The following is a 25,326-nucleotide window of genomic DNA, read 5'->3' on the forward strand; positions in this document are numbered from 1 at the left end:
CTCCTTTGGATTCAAACTTCTCCTGGCAGTTGTAACAACGACAGTGATGGATTTCTCTTCTGATGAAATTCACTAGCTTTACTTGCTGATAGAAGTTCAGACCTGGAAGAGATGGTAGCGAACAAGCACTTGGGCAACATAAGACTTAATTTAAAAATGCTTTCTTGGATTAAGCATAAGGATTGATCAGAGTTTACTGAAGACCAGCACTGCTTGAATGCTGTATCTTAGCAAGTTAACTGAATAAGTGCTTATTCCTAGCTGCTGGGAAACTAACCCTTTGTTTAGTGCAAAAACTGCAAACATTTTGCTTCCTCTCTGTTGAAGTCTTTAGGCTTAGTGACAGAGCTTCAGGAGGAGGCAAGTAGGTTGAGGAATATTGGGAAATGAGAGAGAGATTGACTATTGGCATTGTACCCTGGCTTCCCCAGGACAGGCCCAGCAGGTAGACAGGATGCATGGTTCCAAGGATTCCCTGTCCTCCCTCTGCCTGCCTGAGCACAGTGACTTAAGGGACAGGGTGACAAGTGGTGACAAGTCCCTGCCCTGAGCGGCAGGCCTGTCTCCTCTGTGACTGCCCCACCTCCCCAGGTGCAACAGGTGCGAGCCCCTGCAAATGGAACCCATCAGTGACAAGGACAATGGTTCATCCAGCATGGAGGTGTCACTGGGGTTAAGTCATCCTATGCCCTACAAAAAACTGCTCCCATAAAGGGAAAAAAGACAGGTCATTGCCACAGAAGACTCCCTGCTGGAGGGAATGGAAGACCCAAAATGCCAACCAGACTCACTTCTAGGGGAAGTCTGCTGCTTCCTTGGGGCCTGGGTTAAATGTGTGACAAGAAACCTTCCTACCCTCATGGGTAATTATCTGTTCGTGCTTTTTCAGGTGGGCAGTGATGAAGTTGCAACAAGAAGTCCAAGGGCAATCAAGAGAGACTGCCGGGCCTTGGGATGACTGGTTAAGGGATCAGGAGCACAAGTAGTATTTTCCTCTGTCCTTCCAGTTGCAAGGAATAATGAGGGAAGAAACAGGAAGAGCCAGCAGATCAATACCTGGTTCCAAGCCTGGTGTCACTGGAAGAATTTGGGGTTTTCAGATCATGTGTCAACATGATCCCAGGCCTGCTGGTGACAGATGGGGTACACCTGTCTCAGAGGGAGAAAAGGATTCTTGCACAGGAGTTAGCAGGTCTCATGGAGACAGCTTTAAACTAGACTTGAAGGGGGTAAGGGATAAAACCAGGCCCATTAGAGATGAGCCTGGGTCAGGATGCCAGTGTGTTATGTTTGACAAGTGCTGGGTCCTGCAGTTGGGTCACACAACCCCATGCAGTGTTACAGGCTGGGGGAAGCTGCACGGTAGAAGAGGACCTGGGGGTGCTGGGTGACAGCAGCTGAACATGAGCCAGCTGTGCCCAGATGGCCAAGAAGGCCAATGGCATCCTGGCCTGTATCAGCCATAGCGTGGCCAGCAGGACCAGGGCAGGGATTGCCCCCCTGTTTAGCCTGGAGAAAAGGGGGCTCAAGAGCGACTTAATTGCTCTCTACAGCTACTGAAAGGAGGGTGTGGCCAGGCAGGGGTCAGTCTCTTCTTCCAGGTAACAAGTGATAGGGGGAGGTTTAAGTTGGGTATTAAGAAAAATCTCTTCACTGAAAGGCTTGTCAAGCCTTGGCACAGGCTGCTCAGGGAAGCGGTTATGTCACCATGCCTCGAGGTAGTCAAAAGATGTGTAGATGTGGCACTCAGGCACATGGTTTAGTGGTGGACTTGGCAGTGCTGGGTTAATGGTTGGCCTCAATGATCTTAAAGGTCTTCCCCAACCTAAATGACTCTATTCTACAGCAGAAAGCAAACATTGGCCAAACAAAGCTTCTAACTTGTAAGCAAGTCTTAGCCGGCATAATAATAACAACAATAATAATAATAATAAAACAACAACAACAGCAACAATAATAAAAAAATAATAATGCTTCCAAGTCTCCAGCAGCCAGACCTGGAACTCATAGAGCAGGTATTTGTAGAAGCTACTCTGCAAAAGAATCCAGTGGGTCTAAAGAAAATAGCACACATCCTTGGCAGTAACAACAGTTCCACAAAAATAAAGTGTTCTTGGCTTGCTTTTGTAAGCTGGCAGAAACAGTTTCCATAATGGAAAAGTTAAATGTCTCTACAAAAATAAAACCAATAAACTTGTTTTCCACTATTCTTATGATGTGGTTTTCTCCACACTAGTGGCAAATGCTGACAATTACAGCACCTCTTACTCACCATGCTCTGACTTTATTTTAGGAAAGTGAAATCCATGTGATTTCTGGAGGAAAAAAAAAAAGGGAAGAAAAAAATATCTTATTTCCACTACTTCTACTATTCCAAGTTAAAAACAGCTCAGCTTTTCATGGGCTGACACAGACATATGCATATAGACACACAAACATGAATACATGAAACAAACCCCAGAAGTTTTGGTTCATCAGAAACTTCCATATTCGTGTTTCATACTGTTAAATAGTTCATTAAAACTGAAACACAGATGCTAACGATAAAATATATTACATCACGAAACCACTATGATATCAAAGATGCTATTTCTTTACTGTCTGCAGCAGTCTCTACACTCACAAGTAATAGCCAGTCATACTCTTAATGTAAAGCTTGACTTCTCTGCATGTTTTAGTAACAAATACTGGAGGTGCATGCAGTACTTTGGTTCTGTGCTGAAGAGGGCATTCTAATGCAGCAGCTGATTTGACCTTAATAAAGATGTTACAAACATAATTTTTAATTCCAAAGTGATGAAAAAACAGTTACTTAAAAGAAGTCTTACCTGCATGTGAAGATACAGTTTTTCTGTGGTGTCTGCTTGTTCTTCACAAAATAGGCAAACTGCACACACAGGATGCTCTTCCCAGTCAGACCAGTCTCTTATGAATAAAAGTCAAAAAGATTCATTTAGTTGTGGAAAAGAGAAGAGACATTTTGAGAAAGGGCAATTTAAATTATGCTTTCACAACACTAGAAATAAATCCAGAGAAACAGAATACTTTAAAGGGGTGGAAAAGAGAGTGGATTTATAGCTGGATACATGATTACAATCTGGTGTAGAGTCTAAACAAATTACAAATTTGAAAACAACTGAGCAGTTAATGTTAATGTTGGATAATTCCTGAGCAGACAGGCATTAAATCCTACTTGAAACTGTCTGCACTAACAAACAGAATATTAACTTCAATTTCTATCCAGTTTGGTAAGTCATCAAATATTGCTTTCAGTGTTTATTTTTCGGAGGTCTTTTAAAATTCTTTTATACCTTTCTAATCTTTCAGTACACCAGCCAAAGTCATGCTCATCGGGCAGAGCTAACTCTAAGTGTTATTTACTTATGAAATATTAATTACTCACTTATGCTGCATTTAGACATGTACACAGAGAACACTTTACCTAAACATCCGTTTAAACCCTAGTACTGCTGAGAGATAGAACTATTACTGCAACCAGGTAGAGCCATGTAAAATTAACCTCAAGTCACAGAGAGAACCAGGAAGATCAGGGACCCTGATACCCATAAATTACTTCCTGCTTATTCCATTTTGTATGGCCAAGGAAACCACCTCTGCAGTGATCTGAGGGCCTGGACCACAGAAGTATGCAGAGGAGGTGGATGTTGCCCTCAATCAGCACTGCTGAGAAGCTTCCTTTCAAAGCCTTCTTTAATCTCTAGTTACTAGCTTTTTATGAAATTTTTTCATACAATTTCTTCCTCATACTGACATTTTTGATGCTTACTTTTGATTTTTAAATTTGAGCAAAAGCGATTCAATGTTTTCTGGTACAGAAGTAAAAAATAATGCATTTTGTCTACATCTTTACAAACCCAGAACGCTCTTGTTTGAGCTCTAGGGAAACAACAGGCTTGTGGTTGAAGTATGAAGTTTACAACTCTCATTGCTGAGAAGTGTTTTTAATGAGGACAATTTGGAGTTGATTTTATTGGCTTAAATGAATTTAAACTGTGTGCTAAACGTGCACAGCATTTTCCCTGAAACTACTTTAAAAATAATGGTCCTGCAAGTCTGTGTAATGGGCACATAAGTAACTCTTACTCTTCCAGGTTATCTAGTAATTCCCGGTCGTCCTCTGACTGCACTTCCTCCCACGACTTTCCAAATTCCTGGGGGGAAAAAAAGAAATGAAAATAAAAAAACATTTCCCAATTCTCATCACACATTGTCACTCAACTGAACGAACATCTCAGAAGTCACAATCAGTATCTTACTTTGGATCACTTCAGTTTTGCTGTGAATAAAACGTAGTCATACAACACTGCTATACTAAGAATTTTTAAAATAAGAATTATTTTTATCTTTTAACAGGGCATTCCCCACACTACAGCTGAGAGAAAGATGATTTGGCACAGAGTTCTCAAGAAAACCAGTGTTGCAACACTTGCAAGGTATTCCTGAGGTGGGTGTGTTATCACTGTCAATTTTGCCCTCACACTTGCTCAATCCAATCTGCCTACCTTGCTTTTCATGCAGCACGTGCTGCTTAATGCAGCTGTCACACCTGGGGCTTCAGCTACACCAGTCAGTGCCTGTACCTTGTCCAAGGTTGTGCCAATGAGAACACGGTGTAAACTTATGTAGTGCTCCAGAAAGGCAGTGTGAGCCAGGGCACAGCCCTCTGAGCTGGACTCCAGTTTGTCTTCCCTCCTCTTCTCATACATGAACGTAAGCACATCTATTCATGGTGTTCTGTTCTTCCTTTTACTTTTTGTGTTGTTTATTTATACCTTAAAGACCTTCAGCACGAAGTATATCACAATACATTTGTGCAGCGTTCAGCACAATGGCAGGCACTCTCAGCATGACTGAGATACAAATAACAGGCAATGAAAAGCTGAAGGGCTCTACTCAAATACCAGCAGTGATCTTTAGCTAGTGTTTTTCTTTCCTTGGATTCTTCTTGTCTTTAAAAATAAACCCAAGAAAACTAACCAGTAATCAGAACAGTATTTTTGAACCCATAATTTTGATGGCTGTGGAGGATTCACAAAGATTATAGTTAACAATCTTGTCCCTATTAAAAAAAAGAGGCAGATAATAAAAGGATAATCCTTTAATTGATTTTATTAAAATATTCCTACTAATAAATATATTTAATAACATCCTTAGTAACAAGTATGATTATTGCCTTTATGGTTGTTTGGAAAAAGAAGAAAAAGATATCCATCATTTAACAATTTAATGAGAATTTTTGAAGTTGCTAGTGTCTCTCATGAAAATGATGAACAATTGTCTCTAGACAGCTATAAACATAATGTCATCATATATTACAGAATGAAAATTCTGTAATTAATTCAGTGATACTACATGCTAGTGTGTAAGCTCTCTGAGTGAGAGGGGAGACTGATTAATGTCACCATTACTGTGAGAAAACATGAAGCCATTAACACCTCTCACCACATGTTCTCCCAGCTGCACACCAGTTTCCAATGTCTACTAATGCTAACACCTTAATGAGCAGATAGTGGCTCACAACCACTACAAAATGAAGACCAATGCTCACTATTTTTTCCCTTTACCAGCTCAAAGTATATCAGCATATGTTCAAAACAGCAGCCAATATTAAGCTTCACCTTTTAATTAAAGGTGAAAGGGAAAAAACATGCATGAGCTTTGTTATTGCTGCTGCTTCTTTACGGTTTTTTTGTGAAGAAGGCAGAGAGGGATCTTGTAAGAGGTCTCTGTTTCCCTCATCTATTTATATTCAGAGGAGAAAAAAAAAGGAAAAAGCGAAAAGCTAACCAGGTCTTGTATCACTGGAAAATTGCATGGTGAATGGATAACTAGGAACACTGTGATGAAAGTGCCAAGAGACTGAATCTGAGCAATTGGGTGGAAAAGAGCTCTTTGAAACATTCTTAAAAATCTTTCCGTTTTTTTTTTAATTTTCCTTTTTTTAACAGTTTTTCAGTTCTCCAGCTTGATGGGCATCTGGGACCAACGGTGCCTTTGTTAAGTATTCAACTTTCTTTGCTTTTTCATCCAAGATGCAAGAGCTCCCAGGAGTGATCTCTAGAGATTCCCAAGAAATTCTTAACAAAACCAGAGAAAAAATGAGACTTGACATTGTTAATAGTTCAAACACTAGAAAATGCATAATTAAAAAAACCCTGAAGGCCTTGCTACATATTCTAGAAAAAACAACTTTTTCTTTTAAATACTTACTGTGTACCTCACAGAGAGGATGATTCTATAGAAAAGTGAGGAGAGCATGCAAATGTGTGCGGTTTGATAATTTCCTCTTCCAAAATGTAGTCTAAAGGCACAGAGATGAAACGCCTCACTGGCAATTTACCTTCTCAACTTGAGAGCAGGCAGAAAGTCTGTGTGCCTCACTGATGCAACACACCCCCACTTGAAAAGAAGTGCTGAGATGGGAGAAACTAGAAACAGCAGCTGGTATCTCAAGCAGTGTTCCCTAAAGAGCAGTTCCTGAACTACATGCAAATGGAGTTCCAGGCCTGCGGAACTCAGAAACTCCAAACATATGTTGATTTCCCCTGCAAATTTTCTGTCACCCTTCTTCTCACCTGTCTTGCTGTGATCATCTGAGTTATCTTATCTGTTTTATATTGCTGCAGAACTCAAGATGGCCTATCAGGAAGAAGAGATGGCCTTACCCCAACATTGGATGAATTTCAATATGAAGCATTCCCCCACTTGTCAATGGAAACTGGAATGGAAATCCACTTGGGGGATTTTACTAAGTCTTGAACTGTCACCAGCTGAAGAAGGGTTTCCCTTTACTATTTTACAAAATACACACCGTGTAAATCAAAAGAGGCTAAATATAAGTAGTGACTCCATAACAAAATACTCTTCCCCTGTCCCCCAACGAATAATAGTGATGATCTAGAGCTTGGAAATAAGGAGAAAGCATCTTTTTATCTTTGAGGAAAATAAAGGCTTTATAAAACAAGTTTTCTAGTAAGTAGTAGGCACCATTTTTCAGCTGCCTAGCTTAGTTATAAGTGCATTAATTACAGTGATGTTACATACTGTAGACATATGCCATTAATCAATTGTAGAACAGACATCTGTGCTTCCTACAAAGGATACTCTATACCTAAAAGTGCTGCTGGTAACAATCAGTGAATACAGAAGGGAAGGCCTTGCCAGTCTGGGTTTGCCTCAGTTCCTCTGGGAATAAGAGAGTTTTAATACTGCCTTCTATTCTTTTATGGCCTCCAGCAAGCACCACAGACTACAAAGTTCTTCCCTCTCCATTTTTACTTGGCTCTTTGTGCAAGGTGAGTCATGGGGCCACAGGATAATACAGGCAGAGAAACAAGAAAATTAAGTTGGAAGGTTTTTTTTGAAGAAAAGAAAAATAAGGTAATGTACATCTATATATCATGGATACATTGTTGCTCAGTTCTTCACACTCTAGTACCAGTTTGTCTCTCTGAGTTAACACTTCAAGCCTTTCTGAGTAGGATTGGCATGATCTTCCATACTTACACAACAGAGACAAAAGACCTCCAAATCCACTGGGGAAGTGACCACACTGCCCTTCAAGTTAGTTGATTAATTGCAAAACTCTCTCTGTAATTCAACATAACTACTTAATAACAAGATTTTGATACTTGCTTATGAAAGAAATTACCTGTGAGCAACAGAACATGTCATTGATATGGAGGTAGAAAAATAAATGATATGGAGATAGATCATGACAGAAGTCACAGAAAATCACAGAATATCAAAATATTTACACAGGAATATGCATTTACACTACTCATCACTATGCCAAATTGAAAAGTTAGGGTAGGAAATTGCCAACACACAGACAGAAAAGCAACTTTATGTTATGAAAACAGATTCTCCCAACTGCACTACAAACACAAGTGAAGTCGAAAGCAGAATGGAGGGAAAGGAAGAAGGCAGGCAAGCCTACTGCTCTAAATGAAATCAATGGGAGCTGCGCCATCAGCTTAAAAAGACAAGAACTGGCCAAAAGACCATGAGGCAATTCAGCATTCTCAGGCCATCTGAACAACAAGCCCTTAAAACTTCTCAGTACAAAAGCCACAAAATAAAGGAAACTGCCAGTTGCAGCTTAACAAGACTATTTTATGCACTGCTTGGTGAAGATAACATGTAATGGAAAATTATAAAAGAAGAACAATAATGTCTCTAAGATGGCTGTAGAAAGGAACTATTCATTTAAATAGCTTAAGATCCAGTTGCTGAAGGAAAAGCTTTATCATGCACATCCTAAAGGTAAAGTGGATAACACTGTGACAGTACTGATTTTTATCACTACTTAGTTTTATAATCTTTTTCTGATTAAAAAAAAAAACTTGATCAAACTGGCATATAGAAAGATCAAGATTCAAACTTCTGTGAAAACATTAAAAAACCAGATAAACTGTATGCCTACAGCTTTAGGTTAAGGTGAATTCAATAGCAAATTTCGAAACACTACATCTGTCATTTCAGATATGTAACGTAAACCACGTCTGTGTCTTTGAAACTGTATAATTCCCCTGGACATTTAGAGCAATGTGAAGCACAGACCTCTAACACTCATTGATAAAAATGAGTAAATCTTGATAGTACACATAAAAAGAAAAAATTTCTGGGAAGTTGTGAGGTGTTAGGGGAGAAGAAGCAAAATCACTATATCAAGTCATTACAGAAAACAGACCTTGTGTAACATCTAGAATTTACTGAATACAGACATCGCTTGAAAAAACCCGTCCTATCACATTTAACATAATCTACTGCAGAACATGTATGTGCAGTACAGAATATTTCTTCCTTACAATGTAAAGGCCAATCTACTGAACTCCTAGTGAACAAACTGAGGTTCTTCCTTTTAGTCTTTTTGTCTCTGTGCAAAAAAAAAAAAAGGGTTGTCAAATGCTGTTTGGAAAGTAAACACTTTCCACTATGTAGGAACATTCCTAAAAATTTCCTGTGTGCAAATATACATTTAATAGTGAGCTATGTCATAAGTGTTTAAGACAGAGTTTTTAGTCTGTTTTCAATCTTTATTTTAAAAAATCTTTTCTTTAAAATTAAAAATGTCAGAAATTCTGATGTGGGTACAATCTGAAGGATCAGAAAGACTGAGTGGAAATAGTCCCCTGAGGAGACTGAAGTGTAGACAACTGAAAATGTGTGGAAAGACAACATGGCTGTAGCAGAGCATGTAGAGCCAGACAAAGAACTGTGATCATTCAAGCATGTCCCAGAAGATGTACTGAACAGATCTTGCACATGCAGTGCCCACTGCCCAATTTTAAACATTTCTGTGGTTTGACATAGTTTATTTGAGTTATATTTTCTATTGTCTGTAATTTCAAGGACCTGAAAGAATACACCCCTGAGTGATGTTACTCAGTGACCAACACCCAAGCTGGTTCAGGCTGGCACGTGAAGACACTCTGCAAAGTCCTGCCCAGAATCCCAGCTCCAGGAAAAGGGGAACCAAGGCCTTGACTGTAAAACAGTTTGCATGTTCTGTGGCCACATAAGCAGCATTACTCAGACCACGCCTCAATGTGCAAATGAATGCAAATTAGAGACAAAAGGTAATTTTAAAAAGATGCCAAGTTCTGAAAATATAGTATTACGTGCAGGACAAGCAGAGAAGAAAGAAACTATTAAAATCACTTAAAACAATTACATTAAATTAAAATCTGTTAACTTCCAAAGGAGAAGTAAATGCTCACTTCTGTTGAAGATCTAGAAATATCTACCCTACAGGACGTCACAACTTTTTCCTCACTGTACAGCAAATACAGGTCAGTTTTCAAAGTTGTGATACTTGAATATTGAGAAAAAAACCCACAGGTCTCAGGTCATAGATCTTTGGAAGAAAAATATAAGATATCACCAAGGAAACTAGTTCTATCTTGGGCAGAAGGGACTTGGCAGAGCATTAAACATACAAATTTTTGTTCTCAGTTTTAAAGTAACACCCATGAAGAGAATGCCTATTTATAACCTGGATATTAGCACATGTAGAAGGCACAAAGACTACTTCAGGTGAACTATAGTTATTTCTGGGACAGAACATAGCAGCTTTTGAAGCAGCTCCTATATTCATATGTTGAAGGCAGCAAGTGAAAATCTGTTACATACACATGCACACACTCTCAAAGGTCTGAGACAAAAAAAATATTTAGCAACATACACCTACCTGGAGGCTAAAAACTAACTTTTTTCTTTCATCTATCTTTCATTTTCCTCTTCTTTGCATTTAATTTATACTCTGAAGAGCACTTCCAGCTTAAGGTTTGTAGAAAACGAGCTCAAAGCCAACTGCTTGAAGTTAGACCTCCATTTACTTCATTGCTCTATCTCACTTTCCCTTCTGTTATTAAAGCAGAGAGTGAGCACTAATGACATGATGATTAGTGTCTCTTCAAGCTACATTCTTGCATCTCTCAAAATCAAATCTCAACAAAAAATGTTTACTAGTGCTTAGTTTGACAATCATCCAGAGTATCATGCCATAAATGAGCATACTTCTTAAGAATCCTTCAAATGATTTTTGACCTTTATACTAATTGCTGGTTTGGATTTATTCACTTTTAGCTAGATAATGTCTGTATCTCTTTAGTCAATTTGCTATTTATTCATAGAACTACTTACCAAGTAATTAATGATATAAAATTTATCATATTCTTTGTTTTTGGCATTGATTCTGCGATGCTGCTTCTTTCTCATGTGATCTTTAAGTGTGTTTTTGTCTCTGAAGACTTTTTCACAGTATAAACACTGTAAGCTAAGATAAAAAGGTAAACAGGTCAACATGTTAAAATGAAAATAATACAAAATAATAAACTTAAATAAGATAGAGTTATATATAGTAAGATTAACCTAAGCATGTCAGAGCAAACTAGAAGTAACAGAAGGCTTATTTGAAAGAAAAAATTACAAGATAATCTTAGATCAGAGTAGAGTCAATCAAACATAGAAATAACGACAGAAAATGAAAAATATAGTTAACAAAAAAGTTTTTTCCCATATGCAAAGTGGGATAAAAGTCTGATTATCCAAAATTGGCACAGAAAGGCTTCTGACTGCTCCGTGTGTGAGCTCTATAACTCAGCATGGACTTACACTGAGATCCAATCCATCTGTAATGGCTTCTTTGTAATTCAGAGTGAAAGAACATACTACTTACTGAACATACTACTTACCTTTTGAAACAATTTAAATTAGCTAAACAGAAAGTTTTTATAGTTCTACCTCAACAGGGAGGGTAAACGAAAGTTTGCCAGGGTGGTCAATGGGTTTTGAAATCCCAAAAAATAAAATTCAGTAAGTAAATTCATATCCACATACACACACACACAGAGTTCTATGTAATTCATAGATAGACATACATACACATATTTACATGCATATATATACATAGACATGAAGTATTATATAGGTGTATATATACATTACTCAAGAAGGTGAAAACATTCATTAAAAAATGAGAATTTTACCACAGTATGTCTTCCAGAGCAATTCAAACAAAACAGAAGTTTATGCACTGCCTTAGATCAGCATCACAGAACTGTTTTGGTTCCAGATTCCCCTCAGCTCTTTTGTGTGGAGCAGGAATTCAGGATTCTCAGTATCATTTTGCCTTCCAAGACATTTAAGAAGTTTTGAGTTCTCCCTATGCTTGCAGACTTCAAATCAATATTGCATTGCTGGTGAATGATAGGTCTGATGGCAGAATACATCTATGAATTTTACTATCTGCTTTGCTCCACCTGCCAACAGCAAAGTGTTTGCTCTACTTGAGAAAGGCATTCCCAGGAAGAGCATGAAAGGCTTTCTGGCAGCATACATAATGTAGTCTTATTTGCCTGAAACAAGATTTTTCTCCTCTAGTAATTTATTTTCAAGTACTATTCTACTAGCATAGCTAATAAGCCTATTCTTAGCAGTAGGGAGATGGCCTTTCACTACTCTGGACATAATTTCAGCATGTGCATTAACTACAGAGAGGGTCAACTTTGAGAAAACTCCCTCTAACTGAGAGCCTCAGGTCCTACTGATAAACAGCAGAGCTGCAAATTATCAGTAAGCATGGTAATTCAGTGCATTAGGCAACACTAGTGATAAAAGAAAAGGCTTTCTTAATATGTCTTCATTTCTGGAAAAAGTTAACACGTATCTATCCCCTTCTGCTCTGGGCTTACTCTGTAAGCAGTACAAAAGGGAGAGACCAAACATCCCATAGTAATGGTATATGGAGGTAAATGAAGACTGGCACAAGGACTCTGTATCCAGTGATTAAAGAGATGTTTAGCAAAAAGTTTGTTACGATGAGAAAGAACATTAATGCTAACAGTTGTGAGAAAAAGGCATGTGCTATTACTGATGTCGAGGGAAACTGTGCAATGCATAACTGAAACACTGCACTTGACTTCATACTATGAACTGTTATGAATTAGCTTTCAGTAAGTCAACAAAAAGACTTCTAAGAGGACTCACAATAAACTTACATGCTCTCTTTGCTTCTTTGTAACTAGCCACAAATGTGGAATTCATTTTTACCAACTATTTCCAAGTTAAAAGAAATATGACCCAAATTTATTGAAAACAAACCAACAAAACTCTACTTACCTGTCAAGCTTCCCCTGTAATACAGCCAAAAACTCATAGCAGTTCACAATGTTATCTGGCAGTCCAATGTTAAAGGCATGCTCTCTTGCCATATGATTGAGAAGGACAGATCTACAAAAGACATTCAAATAGAATGTTATACGTTTTTGGATACACATGAGGATTATTCAATTAGTGATTTAAAATACACCAATGGCTCTAAAATTGCACAAAAGCCAACATTAAATAAACAGTAATAGTCTTGCTGCCACTGCTAGGAAAAAAAATGCAATTTTATTGAAACAAGAAGTTTTTCATTTTCAGCTCTGCTGAATGTTCAGCAACATTTCAACTGCTCAATCCACGCGCATGATATATAATCCTTTAAATGAAAATTACAGTATAGTTTATTTTGACCCTTACTGTTAGCAAAGCTCATTCATTACCCTGTATAAGTAAATCACATTTCAAACAAGCCTCTTGAGAAACATTCTAAAAAGCCATTTGTCAGACTTCTCTATGCTGGTTAGCAGAGCAGAAATTCTTGGATGCAATGTGCTTTTACATCAATACTGCTTCACACAGCACTAGCAACATGAAAGGCACTCAAAAGTGTACACAAATAAACATAGTGGATGTTCAAATAAGATATTCCTCTAACAGAGATGTACTGGTTAATTCCTTAGGTGCCCAACATCTCTATATGCCTCAGCTTCTGCTTTTGGGGACTAAAGAAACATCCGAATGTTGGCACTTGCTTTTACCATAGTCCAGGCATGAATTTCAAACGTGCACTCTGCCTGTCAGACCCAAGAGGAAGCAGAGGATGAAGTTCCTGGGGGCTGAACGATCTGAGCTTCACTGCACCAGACAGTAGAGAGGGACACTCATAGAACATTGGGATGACCTGCAGGAATATGACCCCAGGTTCTTCTACCCTTCCAGATTACCAGAACTACCCACACAAACAGACTTAGCCTCTCCCACTGAAACTGATTTACTCTGAATAAACAAAGTTTCTTTGGAGCATGCACTTCAATGCAATTCTTGCTTGCACTTGACTGATGCTGTAAAGCACTCTGGTCTCACTCTAATTTTCTTCTCCTCTTTTTCACTTGATATTCAAATTCACACTAGTTAGGTGAGCTTTAAATAGGAAAATGTACAACTGGATAAAAATATTTTTTAACCATCACACTGGCTTACACAGCTCTCCTTGTTGCTGAAACAGCTACCAAAAAAAAGTTTATCTTTAAAATGCTTCATTCCCAAATCCAATGTACTGTGTAGTAGAAATAATTGCACTGGAATAAATAAAAAGGTTTGAGAAGTAGGACAGGATCTATTTAAAATGGCACTTCAGTTGAAAGAAATACTTAAACTATATTTTAGAGTTAATTCTACCTTCTGAGTCCTACCATTATGGATTGACTGGTTCAATGACACTGAAAACATAAAAAAAGATGCTGAGCAGATATCAAAAAAATAGAACAAAAGCAAACAGGGCAACAAACAAACCTGTTTCCTGTGAATTCTTGATCACAGAACATACATACACTATGAAAACTTGTGTCATATCTCTCTTGTTGTTGCTGTTCTAGAATTTCTCTCTGTGAAAAGAAACAGATATAGTCATTCAGACAAAACCATTCCATCACATAAGCTTATTATACGTATTTATCCCTACTGGTAACAATGAACATACAGAATCCAAATGTTCTGCTGACACAAACCAGATGTGGGTTTGTGGGGACCAAACTTTTGAATGTGGGTTCTCAAAAAAATTCCAAGTTTTTCCAAATGCAGTATGCATCCCAGTTAAGTTCCAGTAAAATTCTCTTAACTTTATATACATGGTGCATGGAAATAAATACAATCCACAGCGAGATCTTGTACAACTATTTAAATAATTCTGTATAAAACCTCTCAGTTTATTGGTTCTACCTGTGATTCAGGCTTACCTCTGGTAACAGTGAGCAGGTTTATGGGTAACCACCTAACACCCAGTGGAATGACAAACTCAATGGCTAATTGCAGGCAACCTAGAGGGCTTTTTTCTAATACAAGACACAGCCCTGGCAGTTTCTGTAAGAAGCTGTGGCACATACGAACCCAGGGAAAAGGAGAAGGTCATTCCCTTAACCCTGGTTCTGTTTAAAGTAGGGCAACAGGCTAGGTCAGACACTTTACAACACTTGGTGCACTTTCCTAACAACGACAAAATCAAGCAGCAGGTGATTTGTCTCTGTTGCTGTAACAGCAGCAGCGTAGTTATACTGTGGAGTTACTATGCACTTCAGATGGAAAGGCCATAATCATCTGGGACATGAGAGAATCAATGTCTGGATTAAAACTTAGCATATTTTCAGCCTAGCAACATACTACTCTGTACTTGTGTTTTAAGTACTGATAACTGGGAAAGGATATTTCATTTCTGTGCAGCGCAGAGGGGCTACTGACTGCTTTCTGACATTGGGGATCATGACTGAATTTCTTAGGGCATTTTCTCAATCTCTTTATCTCTTCAGAACCTGCAGTGAAACTTTGTTTTTCCCACCTGCCTCTTTAGTAACTCTTTTATGTGGATTAAAGCACAAATTTGTTCATAGGGTACATCTGAATTACACTCAGCTATGCCTCTTGGATAAACTCCAGAGAAGGAAAAAGAGAAATGAAAAGAGAAAAGAAAGGAAAGACACACCCCCTGAACCCCCGAAGAAATGAGAGGAAGGCTTGAGCTACTGTCATGAAAGGCCCCAATGCATCCTGCAGTGCAGACAGGCTGGTGTGGATGTACTACACCACATCCCACTGCCCACTGAGAGGTGGCACGAGGTGACACTGGGCACGTAAATGTGCTGTCTGCTTCTCTTCCACAAAAGCAGCATGCTGCACCCAGTGAAGGGCAGTAGGGTGATAAGAGGCCTGTCAAGAGTGCAGGAGAGTGCTGCACCTGAAGTGCACTTGGCCTGGGGTCCGTGGATGCCGAGAGACATGGGCACACTGTGCCACAGCTCCTTCCAGGGCCCAGATTCAACCACATCACTTGGGAACTGTAGCTGTTGCACATCAGCTAAGAGTCTGTTACCTTGAAAATACATATGCTGGGGCTTTTCTGTTTGTTTTTGTACTACAAGGTGTACATTTAATGTTGGAATCATGCTCAGCAGCGCCTACTCACATTTTAGGCTGTATCTGCTCATGTCCTGCTGCATTATGCAAAACATCAGCTCACAGAAATGTAAATTCCTATTTTTCAGGGCTGACTCTGGAAAGAGGTGAATGGAGCACACCTTGTCACAGCCCTTCAGCAGAGATGCAATTAAGTAAGACTGCTCCATGCAGGCAGTGAATGTCCCATACCACGTCAGTAGAAACTGGGGCTTTCCCTGATGCGTGGAGCTGCCCCCTCTCTCCACTCAGCAGCATGTTTGACGCTGTTTGGCTAACCTTGGATTTGAAACCATTATAAACATAGTTTATATACTTTGTAAAAAACACTGGAAACAATCTAAATGGAAATCAAAAGTGATCATGTCCCGTTTGGATAGAAAGGGTTTAAACACCCCCACCCTCATCAATGATATTCCAGTGTAGCTTCTTGATTTTCATTTACTAGGAGGAAAAAAAGTTTTCTGTGGTATTTGGCTGCCTAACTCCAGATTCCTTACTGAGGCCCTTGTTAGCAGCTGCTCTCAGTTATGTCTGAGGAGGAAGGAGAAGCATACTGTATTCTCCATACAGACGATGCTACTGCTACTTCACTCTCTCACCCTTCCCATTTCCCCCTACACTGGCATGCTTGGCAGCTGGGAAGCTTTGACTAATCCAGCATTGTTGCTTTACCAATTTACTCAACAGAGTTGAAAAAATATTTTCCAAGGTAGACCCTCCTTTTTTTGAAATACTGGCATCTTTCATTGCTAGAGGGAACTTTCCAAACCAGAAAGCGTATCTGATACTTGGACAGGTGAGGAATTAAAAGCTCCAGTTCACATCAAATACAGCAAAAGCAACAAGGCTGCTCTTCCTTACAGACATTTCCAACCCTATATTTCACTGCTGGGACTCTGAAGGGAGAACAGCAATTACAATAACTTACATAAAACAGATTTTTCTGAGCAGAGACATTCTGGTAATGAAAGTCAAGCAGAAACTGAAGTTATGAGGCAGGAAATGAGCAATTTGCTTAAATACTTGCACCAGCTTCCAACTTCCTTGAATGTCTGGGGATGTCAGCATTAACTCATTTTGATACTAACACAAAGATACCCAAAACACTTCCAAAAAATGTGGTTTTTTCCTTTATTTTTTTTCTTCTTTTTTTTCCTGTACCTCACCCTTGATTCTAGCTGACTCCACAGAGATTGGGTTCCAAATGAACATTGGAATGACTAACTGGGACAGGTATAAGGGATTGTTCCTCTAGCTGTCTGTCCCATTTGCTTTCAGGTTCTTCCTTTCATCACTACTGCTTCTCTTCTTGAGTTGACTCAACTACTGAAGCGATACAGGCTAAAACCTACACCTGAAAAGGCTGTAATCAATGACAGGTCAGATGACTTGGATTTTCAAGGGTACTGTGACACTGATGTAGAAGACACTCAGCTCATTCAGGAAGCTGAGTCAATTAAAACAAAAGGAGGAAGAGTTTCATGGTATGATGAAAACTAACTATGTAAAGATGTATGAAAAGAAAGAGGGCTGAAATTGCATTAGACACATACCACAGGCTGCCAAGCTGAAGCAGGTGAAAGGTGAAGTTTGTTTGAACTAAGACAAGCAAAAGAAGATGGAGACAGGCTAATATCATAAAATGAAATAGTGAAAACTGACCTTCCCCTACCCCCAAATACATTAGAAATAAACAGCAAAGAAGAACAGAGATCTGATGCAGCAAGAGACCAAACATGAGCAAAGAGGAATGTTTGGAACATTGAGTCTAATTTTGTCACAGCTGTTAAAGAAATGCATTCAAAACAAAAGGAAAAAAGAACCAAAATCAGCAAAGGACAAGAAAGGGTTAAAGGTTGGACATTATATGTATTCAGATCTGACATAATCTACCCAACAGTCATTATGGAATCAGACAAAACTATTTCTGACCATTAGGAAGACAAGTCTTCATAAACCCATACAGGATGGGCAAGATTCCAGAGCGCTTGAGAAAAGCAATTAAATACCCAACATAGGCAAAGAAGGGCCTACAGAACTCAGAAGCAGGTATTAACATGCTGACATTGCTATCTACTCTGTAAGCACTTCTGATGCTGCATTACACTAAACTGGGCTAACATCTCCATCCCTTCCAATGTATAGCTTCAACCTCCTGAACCTCATCTCAGTTTAAGATTGTGACAAACTGGGGATCATATGAACAGCTCTTCCTGGGAGGCTGGTACAGCTTGCAGTCTTGGTGAAGACTCCTCTTCAGGGTCTTTACTTATTGGGAGAAAGAGAAGCCTCTTCACCTAAACCTACCAGTCAAATGACAGGTGAACAATTTAATACATGAGAGCAAGACAAGGTCAGTGCTGTTGTACGAAGTACGTATTTTCAAAAAAATAGGTTTGAGGATGTTACATTTTTTACATAAAGAAACACCCAAGTGGCTTATATTGACACTGCCCCTCCATGTACCTCTAGTTTTGCTGCCAGGACTTCCTTGCCTGGTACTGCTGCACAACTATGAATTCTTTGTCAAGACTGTGTTTTTCCAAAAGACCGTATCTGTTTTGTATTTCACAGCCTGTCAGCTATTTCGGCAAGCTGTGCTCTCTAACCTACTTCAGGCTCATTCCTTGGCCTCTCTCAATACATCACAGTCACCATTATGTCTCGGCATGACATCCACCTTGGCTAGCTCCCTGCTGCAATACAGCCTGAAATGTTCCTAAACTGGAGTTTCAAAACTGCAGAATGAAATGCTTCAGGCAGCACATTTTAAAGACAGCATTTGTCCTTGTTTGGGCTTGCTGTTGGAGACAGCAGTTAGGATTCAAAGGATACAGAAATATCACTAAAAGTTGTATGGTTCTGGTCCTTATTCTATGCAACTCACATGAGTCCACTTGCCAGCTCATTCTTAATTGCTGGAGTTGTCTGGAGGTAAAAGGCTTTACAAAGCAAAGTAACTATTTAACTTGCAAGACAACGCTCAGATTGCAGCAAAAGGAAATGAAAAAATAAACAGACTTTATTGATGTAACTAAAGCAGTGACTCCATTAGCCCCAACTACAGCTGCAGCTTGATTTCACAAAATCCTTCTGTAAAAACTGAGGATACAATTCTGATATTGGAAACAGTGATAATTGCAAACTATTTCACACCATGGTAAGAATGCATATCTCTTTCTTCTCTAATTTAATTACTCTGTAAACAAAACCAGCACTTGCTTTGGGCTAAATTCTCCTAACATGAGGAGATTGTCAACAAGGCTGCTATGTACCATGTAACATTGATTTCTAAATTAGCCCAACAGCAAAACCAGAGTCCAGACGTGATTTCAAACAAGAAAACAGAAAAAAACAGGTCGACAACCTGGACTAAGACTCCTGGAAGCCGGTCAGCATGAGTTTAACTTGAAGGACCATCCGTTCAGAACTGACAATGCCTAGAAGTTCTTGAGTCCAAAGTACTAGGTTGCCATCACCAGGCAAGAAGAATCGAGTGGTTCATGTGGACTTGAGAGCTGGCATTTCTTGTCCTTTGCATTGCACAGAAGCAATACTGGCCAGCCCTCCTCACTCACACACCACGGTGCTTGTGAGTATGAGACTGTGAATTACTGAAATCTGGGAAAGAGAGTGCGAATGCACAAAAACAACTTGCTCAAAGATTTTGTAGATAAGTATCACTTTCCCTGCTCACAGTATGGCACACCAAGTTTTATTTTGCTAACTTCCCTAGATGTATATTATTACATGAAAGATAGTGTGTCAACATTGCAGATCCTTGCAAGAAGAAAAATTTTCAGCACATTCAGCCTTTTTCAGTGGTCTGGGCGTATTTTCCACTTGTGTGGAACACTGACATACAACCTGTAAATTTATCCCAAGGAAAAATCTATAAACAGGCGATTAGTGTATGTTTGTGCAGCAGCTAGGGAAATGAACTTAAAAAGAAATTCATAATTTTGCCATCTAGCAAAAAATGCTTTACCTTTAAAATGCCTACTAAGTTACCATATATTACTCTACTGGAGTGTTTACCTTAAAATATGAAACGACAGTAATTTCTTACCAGTTTCTTTTGCTGAAGCTGTTCTCTAAGTAATCTGTCTTCTGGTAAAGCATCACATAAAAGAAAATAATTGTCCTGTTCCTCTGTCAAGAGATTAGAAAGTGTGAGTAAGGAATGGGAAGTTGCAGCTGCTTTGAATATTTCTGGCACATAATTTGCTAAGTCCTTGGAATATGTTAACAATGTATGTTAACAATGGAATATGTTAACAATAATAACAAATACGATTTTTAATCTATAAAAGTTCCTTTAATTTCATAATTTAATGAAACATGTTTAAATATTTGTGCATATTTATATTGGAGTTTGAAGGCAAAAGTCTTGCATAGCTTTTCTCCACTACCAGCTTTATTCATTTCCATGACGGTTCTTCTGGACACATAAAACAATTACCACTGATATTGGTTACAGATTAAAGTCAGCATGAAAGAAACATGAAATCACCTTTCATTTTATCTTATCAGTTATTTCCCTAAGCAATTGTCAGTTTTCACTAGCTATCATAATTTGGTTTATCTTCCCCATGCTCTGACCTATTACATTACCTTTTACCATCAGGTATTTTTCTACCTGTGAGTATACACAACAACTGTTTAGTACCATACATTGAGACTTGCCTAATTTACATTTCTATGTATATGTTTTACACATATTTTATCTTTAGTAACCTTTTTACTATTTATGGTCATATCCAATTGAAGAAGGCAACAAATTTTATTCAAAGGAATTAAGATTACTCAGCATGCAGGAAAATACAAAAGATAATGGGTTGAGATAAGAACAATTTTCTGGAGAGGGAGAGAGGGGGTGGGGAGGGAGGGAGAAGGAGAGTGAGAGAGAGAGAGAAGGTTCATTGATACTTCATAATTCTGGTATTCAGGTGCTTGATTTGCAGTTTTCAAACTGAGTGGTAAGCATTAAAATTTCAGAAGCAAAAACGTACATATGTAAGAGAAACAGAATTATGATTTTTGGAGTGACTTTCATGTTTTCCAGGGCTATTTTTCCTAAAATTATTTTGAGTAATTAAAAAAATTACTTTCATCTGTTTTGTACTCAGTTTTCACCTTCTAACTATCTCTGACACCAGCCGTATGCATTGTTTCCTCTCTTTTAAGATCTCCATTGATAATTAAAGATGCAGAAAAGCCCTGAAGTTCTTATCTATTTTAGGTAAACTGTGTTCTTCTATTAGAAAAGGAAAGCCAGAGTAATGCATCAGCTACTTCTGAGAAAAAACACTTCCTTCACACGGTCAACACTGTCCCTATGATGGAATGTGCCACCATACCAATGCAGCAGAACAGTGAACTATGGCTTCAGTCTTGTGCTGGAGCCCAGAAAATTGAAGAATTGTACTGCTTCTGTGAAGATAATGTCCCCTGCCACCCTTGGGGCAGTGAGCACTGTGGCAGGGGAAAGAAAGGGGTGTTGTGGCCCCGATGTCCAAGAAGAATTAGCAGCATCAGTGCAGGTGGTGGGCAGGGTGAAGTTAGAAAAGGCAGCTCACTGGGAATGTTTCTCAACATTTTGGAAGGACCATCACCAATTATTTATTTATGTGGTGGGTACTGACACCTCCCCAGCCACGATGTGAGCAGCTCTGCTTCCAGGCCTTGATTTGCAACGGGCCCCAGTTCACAGCGCATTTAAGCACGTATTGAGCTCATCCTCACTCAGCACAGTGCAGAAGCATGTGCTGTAATCCCTGGAAAAGGTAAGTTTAAATATGTGCTTAAGAGTTAAACATTACTTCTGTGGTTTTCTGACCTAGTGTCAGACACACTTAGCTGATCAAAGCAGCAGTATATGCCAGAAATTATCACGTGATCTGCCCATCAGAATAAGCAAGCAGCATACGTACCTAATGGAGCTTTTGAATTTGTTCTTATCACACTACAAAAGTCTGTGATAGGTTGTTCTGCAAACCTCCTCTTCCAGTGCAAGATGTAGCTTTCAAAATAAGGGGGAGATGATTAGTGAAAAAGGAAACACCAAAAAGCTTTTAATAAACAATTGATCAGCTCTTGTTTTTTCATGCTCTAAATTCTTAAGTGGTTTTCTTTCTTTGTTTACCTCCTGTGTCCATTCTTTCTTCCTTCATATTAGTTTTCAATTTTATGAAATTAATTCAGTTTCACTTAAACTGGGTTTAACCATGCTGTCAAAGTTAAGAACTCAATAAGCAGATTTGCACCAAGCTTTCCATAAACACTGTGACCTATTCACATCTTCAGACAAAAGTGCCACTCAGATGCATCTTTACTGAAAAGATTTATTAGAGAGCATCCTCAAATTCCCAAAATATTGTGCTCTGTGTTCTGCAAGATGCAGTCAGGAAGCTGAAACTCAGTAAAAACACCAGCTTGACAAAAGTGAGGTTTTGGCAGGTCTCCTGTGGAGTTACAATGAAAGCTGTAGCTTGGCAGACAACTGGAAAGACAGAAAAATGAAGTCCCTGAACACCTGGGGATAAGATAGCAGACAGAATAAGAAAAGCCCTAAACACATTTTGAAGGTTTAACCCATCAACTACCATTGTTTAAAAACATTCTGTACTATCTTTGTTGGTATTACAGCTGCATCAACAGAACCCAACTGAGATTAGATTTTCACTGAACTAGGAAGCTACTGTCTAACCAAGAAGAAATCATCACTTCATTTATATGATGATGGGAACCAAGCAATTCTTGTGCTAATTATTCAGAATTTTACTACAAAATATAATCTGAACATGCTTAAGTGCTTGCTTATATTTATACTCATGTATGATATAAGTCATGTGAGAGTTGGTAAGATAAAGGCTATTCAATGATTGCTTCTTATTATGTGCCATCAAATTAAGAAAAGAATAATTAAAAAATCAGATATTATTATGAGGGCATTTTTAAACAGCTGCAGCTTTTAATACTTGTGCAATCTGTAAGTTTACTTGCCACAGCTATCACATCCCATAGTGGCTCACACTTCCTCTACCATCTCACCTAATATATTTAAGGACTTCAACTGCAGCAGCCAAGGAACCAGCACATATTTCTTTCTGCTAACTCTGACATGGAGAGGACTAACCTCTGGTGCAGCAGACAGCTGAGCACAGTGAAGCCAGCACGTGTGGCTGAGGCTCACTCAGCAGCATCATCAGATGTCAGTAAGCGAGAGGTGACTCTTTAGTTGTTCCCCTGCCTACTCCACTGTTGGTAATGCCCATTGGAAGAGTTGCTACACAGAACTGCAATTCTTCCAGATTAAGTCATCCTTGAGCTTTTAGGACATAAATGTGCAAATGAAGAGATTTCAAGAGCTCATTTAATAAATGTCTGTCCCTTGCACTGAGAGATATGAACACTAGCACAAACTCACCTGCCCATAACTGTTTGTGTCATGGAAGTTACAGTTAAGGGATTTCGTATCATAAGACTTAAACCAAATAATCAATGACCAGATAAAACCAATGCCTTGTCATACTTCCAGGGAGACAGAATGAGTGATCATGTTGAGTCATGAAGCAGAAACTTATTCCCCTTATCTCTTCCCTCTGCCCTTATGCTAAATTATCTTTATTCTTCAAAGTTAAAAAAAAAAAAAAGAAAAGAAAAGAAAAGAAAAAAGTTTTCCACTAACACTGGTCTTTTCTGGATTATTCCTTTCTTGCAGTTCTGTCAAGAAATGTATTCCTAAGACTGCCTGTAACTCATTGCTAAGCATAAAAATAATACCATCTTTTCAGAGTTGAACCCCATATTTTCCACTCCTCAGTTCAACACTTCAGAATATACTCTTTTTTGTGCATAGTTTTAGACTATTTTACTAATACAGCAAATCAGAGAAAGCACACTTCAGAGTAACAACTCCATCATTTCACGTCCTGGGGCCACTTTCTACAAGATTTGGCTACCTTCCAATTGCATTAGCAGCAAAAAGAATCCAAATGGGCACTTTCTGAAGTGGTGATTTTAAAATACATTTCTATTAATGCAAAATAATTCCCCCAAGCACACTTAAACTGGCGGTCCATGACTGAGCAGCTCTGATTCCTTTATTTACCTGAAGACACTAGTACTATCTCCAAAGAACAGTACATTCTCCTTCTGCCTGCCCTCAGCAGAAAAGCAAACAAAAACTACCATCAGTTTTCAATTTTAAGCAATGTTAAGATCAGACATCTGATTAAGGATTTATATGGTTTACATTTCTCTTCCTGAATTATATTGTATTATTTATTTAATTTTTTTTTTGAGTCTTGATAGACACGAAGTCCTGGCTTTGACTGAGTAACTAGTAACAGAAGACCTACCAGAAAACTCATTTTAGTTGAGAAATTATCCATCTAACACTTAAACACTACAGCAGAACTATCTACAGACTGGCAGGTACTGTCTAGCCTTCCTCCTGGCCCATACATTACTGTGGAAAGCAAAATGCCAAGCAAGTACCTCGTCTCTGAAGCTACAAGCCAGCTGGGGCTATGCCAGGTACTGGAGGAAGTTAAGAGAGAGAAAGCCAAATGTGACCCTGGTGAGATGATCAATGACACAGCTGTAGAAGGAGTCACAGTTGTATGCAGATCCCAGTACTGTAAAGCACAGTTAAGGATTAAATGTGATTTTGATGGGGGAATACTGTCAGCCTTAAAATAGCACAAACAAATTTCATCCCAGAATGTGAGAGATCCTGTACTGAGCAGCTTCTGCGTGCAATACACAGCTTTAGGACATTGTACAGGGGTAGAAATAGTCTTGCCCTACACAAATAAAATCAAAAAAAGATTAGAAGAGCTGATTGTCTGGAATAGGCTTTACTAAAAACCAGCTTTCTAGTTTGCACACAACTTGTTGATTAGTGACAGGACCTGAGAAGACCCCAGGATATATCAAAAAAAGTCAAACACAGGAAAAGCCATGTATTCTAAAACTGAACTCATTAGTCCCAGCAACATATAGGGACCAGGGAGAGGGAAGGGAATAGGAAAACAACCTTACAGTCCAGCAGCAAATTGCTCATAAGAAAATTTAACAGAAGTCCTCCCACAACATCTTTTAAAAAAGATGATCTGTACTTTTCCAAAGCTTTCCATAACATCTGCAGACATACACACTCATTTTAAATGATATAACCCTTACCTTCTAAAATCTGCAACCAGTTTCACATCTGCTATGACGAGCTTGTGTTCAATAATCATGTGCTTCAGGAGCTGGTTTTGTTCTGCTAAGACATAGCATTCTTTGCAGAAAATACAAGGCACATAGGGAGAACTTTCTACTGCAACACCACCTGGACTTTCTGGCAGAGACAGAGGCTCCAAAATACACTCGGTATCTAAAATAAATAAAAATAATAATTAATTTTGACCAGGTAAATAAATGTACATCTCTTGAAGTACTTTTAGGTAGTACATGTAAAACCTGTTTGAGTCTCGGTTTTGTTGCATGGATCACTTCAGGAGCAAGATGCTTGGAAGA

General features: G+C 38.7%; 1 protein-coding gene and 1 long non-coding RNA gene across 2 annotated transcripts in view; one reads left to right on the forward strand and one right to left on the reverse strand.

The window, feature by feature from the left end:
- The window catches only part of ZNF277 (zinc finger protein 277), a 45,914-nt gene that overhangs the window by 1,184 nt on the left and 19,404 nt on the right, over positions 1-25,326 (reverse strand). The window contains exons 2-11 of the mRNA XM_017733085.1: positions 24,988-25,183; positions 21,732-21,820; positions 19,868-19,950; positions 14,143-14,234; positions 12,646-12,756; positions 10,669-10,801; positions 4,105-4,172; positions 2,829-2,925; positions 2,273-2,315; positions 1-102 (exon numbers count right to left, since the gene is read on the reverse strand). Coding sequence (XP_017588574.1) covers positions 1-102; positions 2,273-2,315; positions 2,829-2,925; positions 4,105-4,172; positions 10,669-10,801; positions 12,646-12,756; positions 14,143-14,234; positions 19,868-19,950; positions 21,732-21,820; positions 24,988-25,183 — 1,014 coding nt within the window. The remainder of the gene's footprint in view (positions 103-2,272; positions 2,316-2,828; positions 2,926-4,104; positions 4,173-10,668; positions 10,802-12,645; positions 12,757-14,142; positions 14,235-19,867; positions 19,951-21,731; positions 21,821-24,987; positions 25,184-25,326) is intronic.
- LOC108446463 lies at positions 4,179-8,942 on the forward strand. Its single transcript, XR_001861642.1, has 2 exons — positions 4,179-4,465; positions 5,970-8,942. It is a non-coding gene; the product is annotated as an uncharacterized LOC108446463 (long non-coding RNA).

This window comes from Corvus brachyrhynchos, unplaced genomic scaffold, assembly GCF_000691975.1.
Source record: "Corvus brachyrhynchos isolate BGI_N302 unplaced genomic scaffold, ASM69197v1 scaffold32, whole genome shotgun sequence".
In the NCBI taxonomy this organism is placed as follows: Eukaryota; Metazoa; Chordata; class Aves; order Passeriformes; family Corvidae; genus Corvus; species Corvus brachyrhynchos.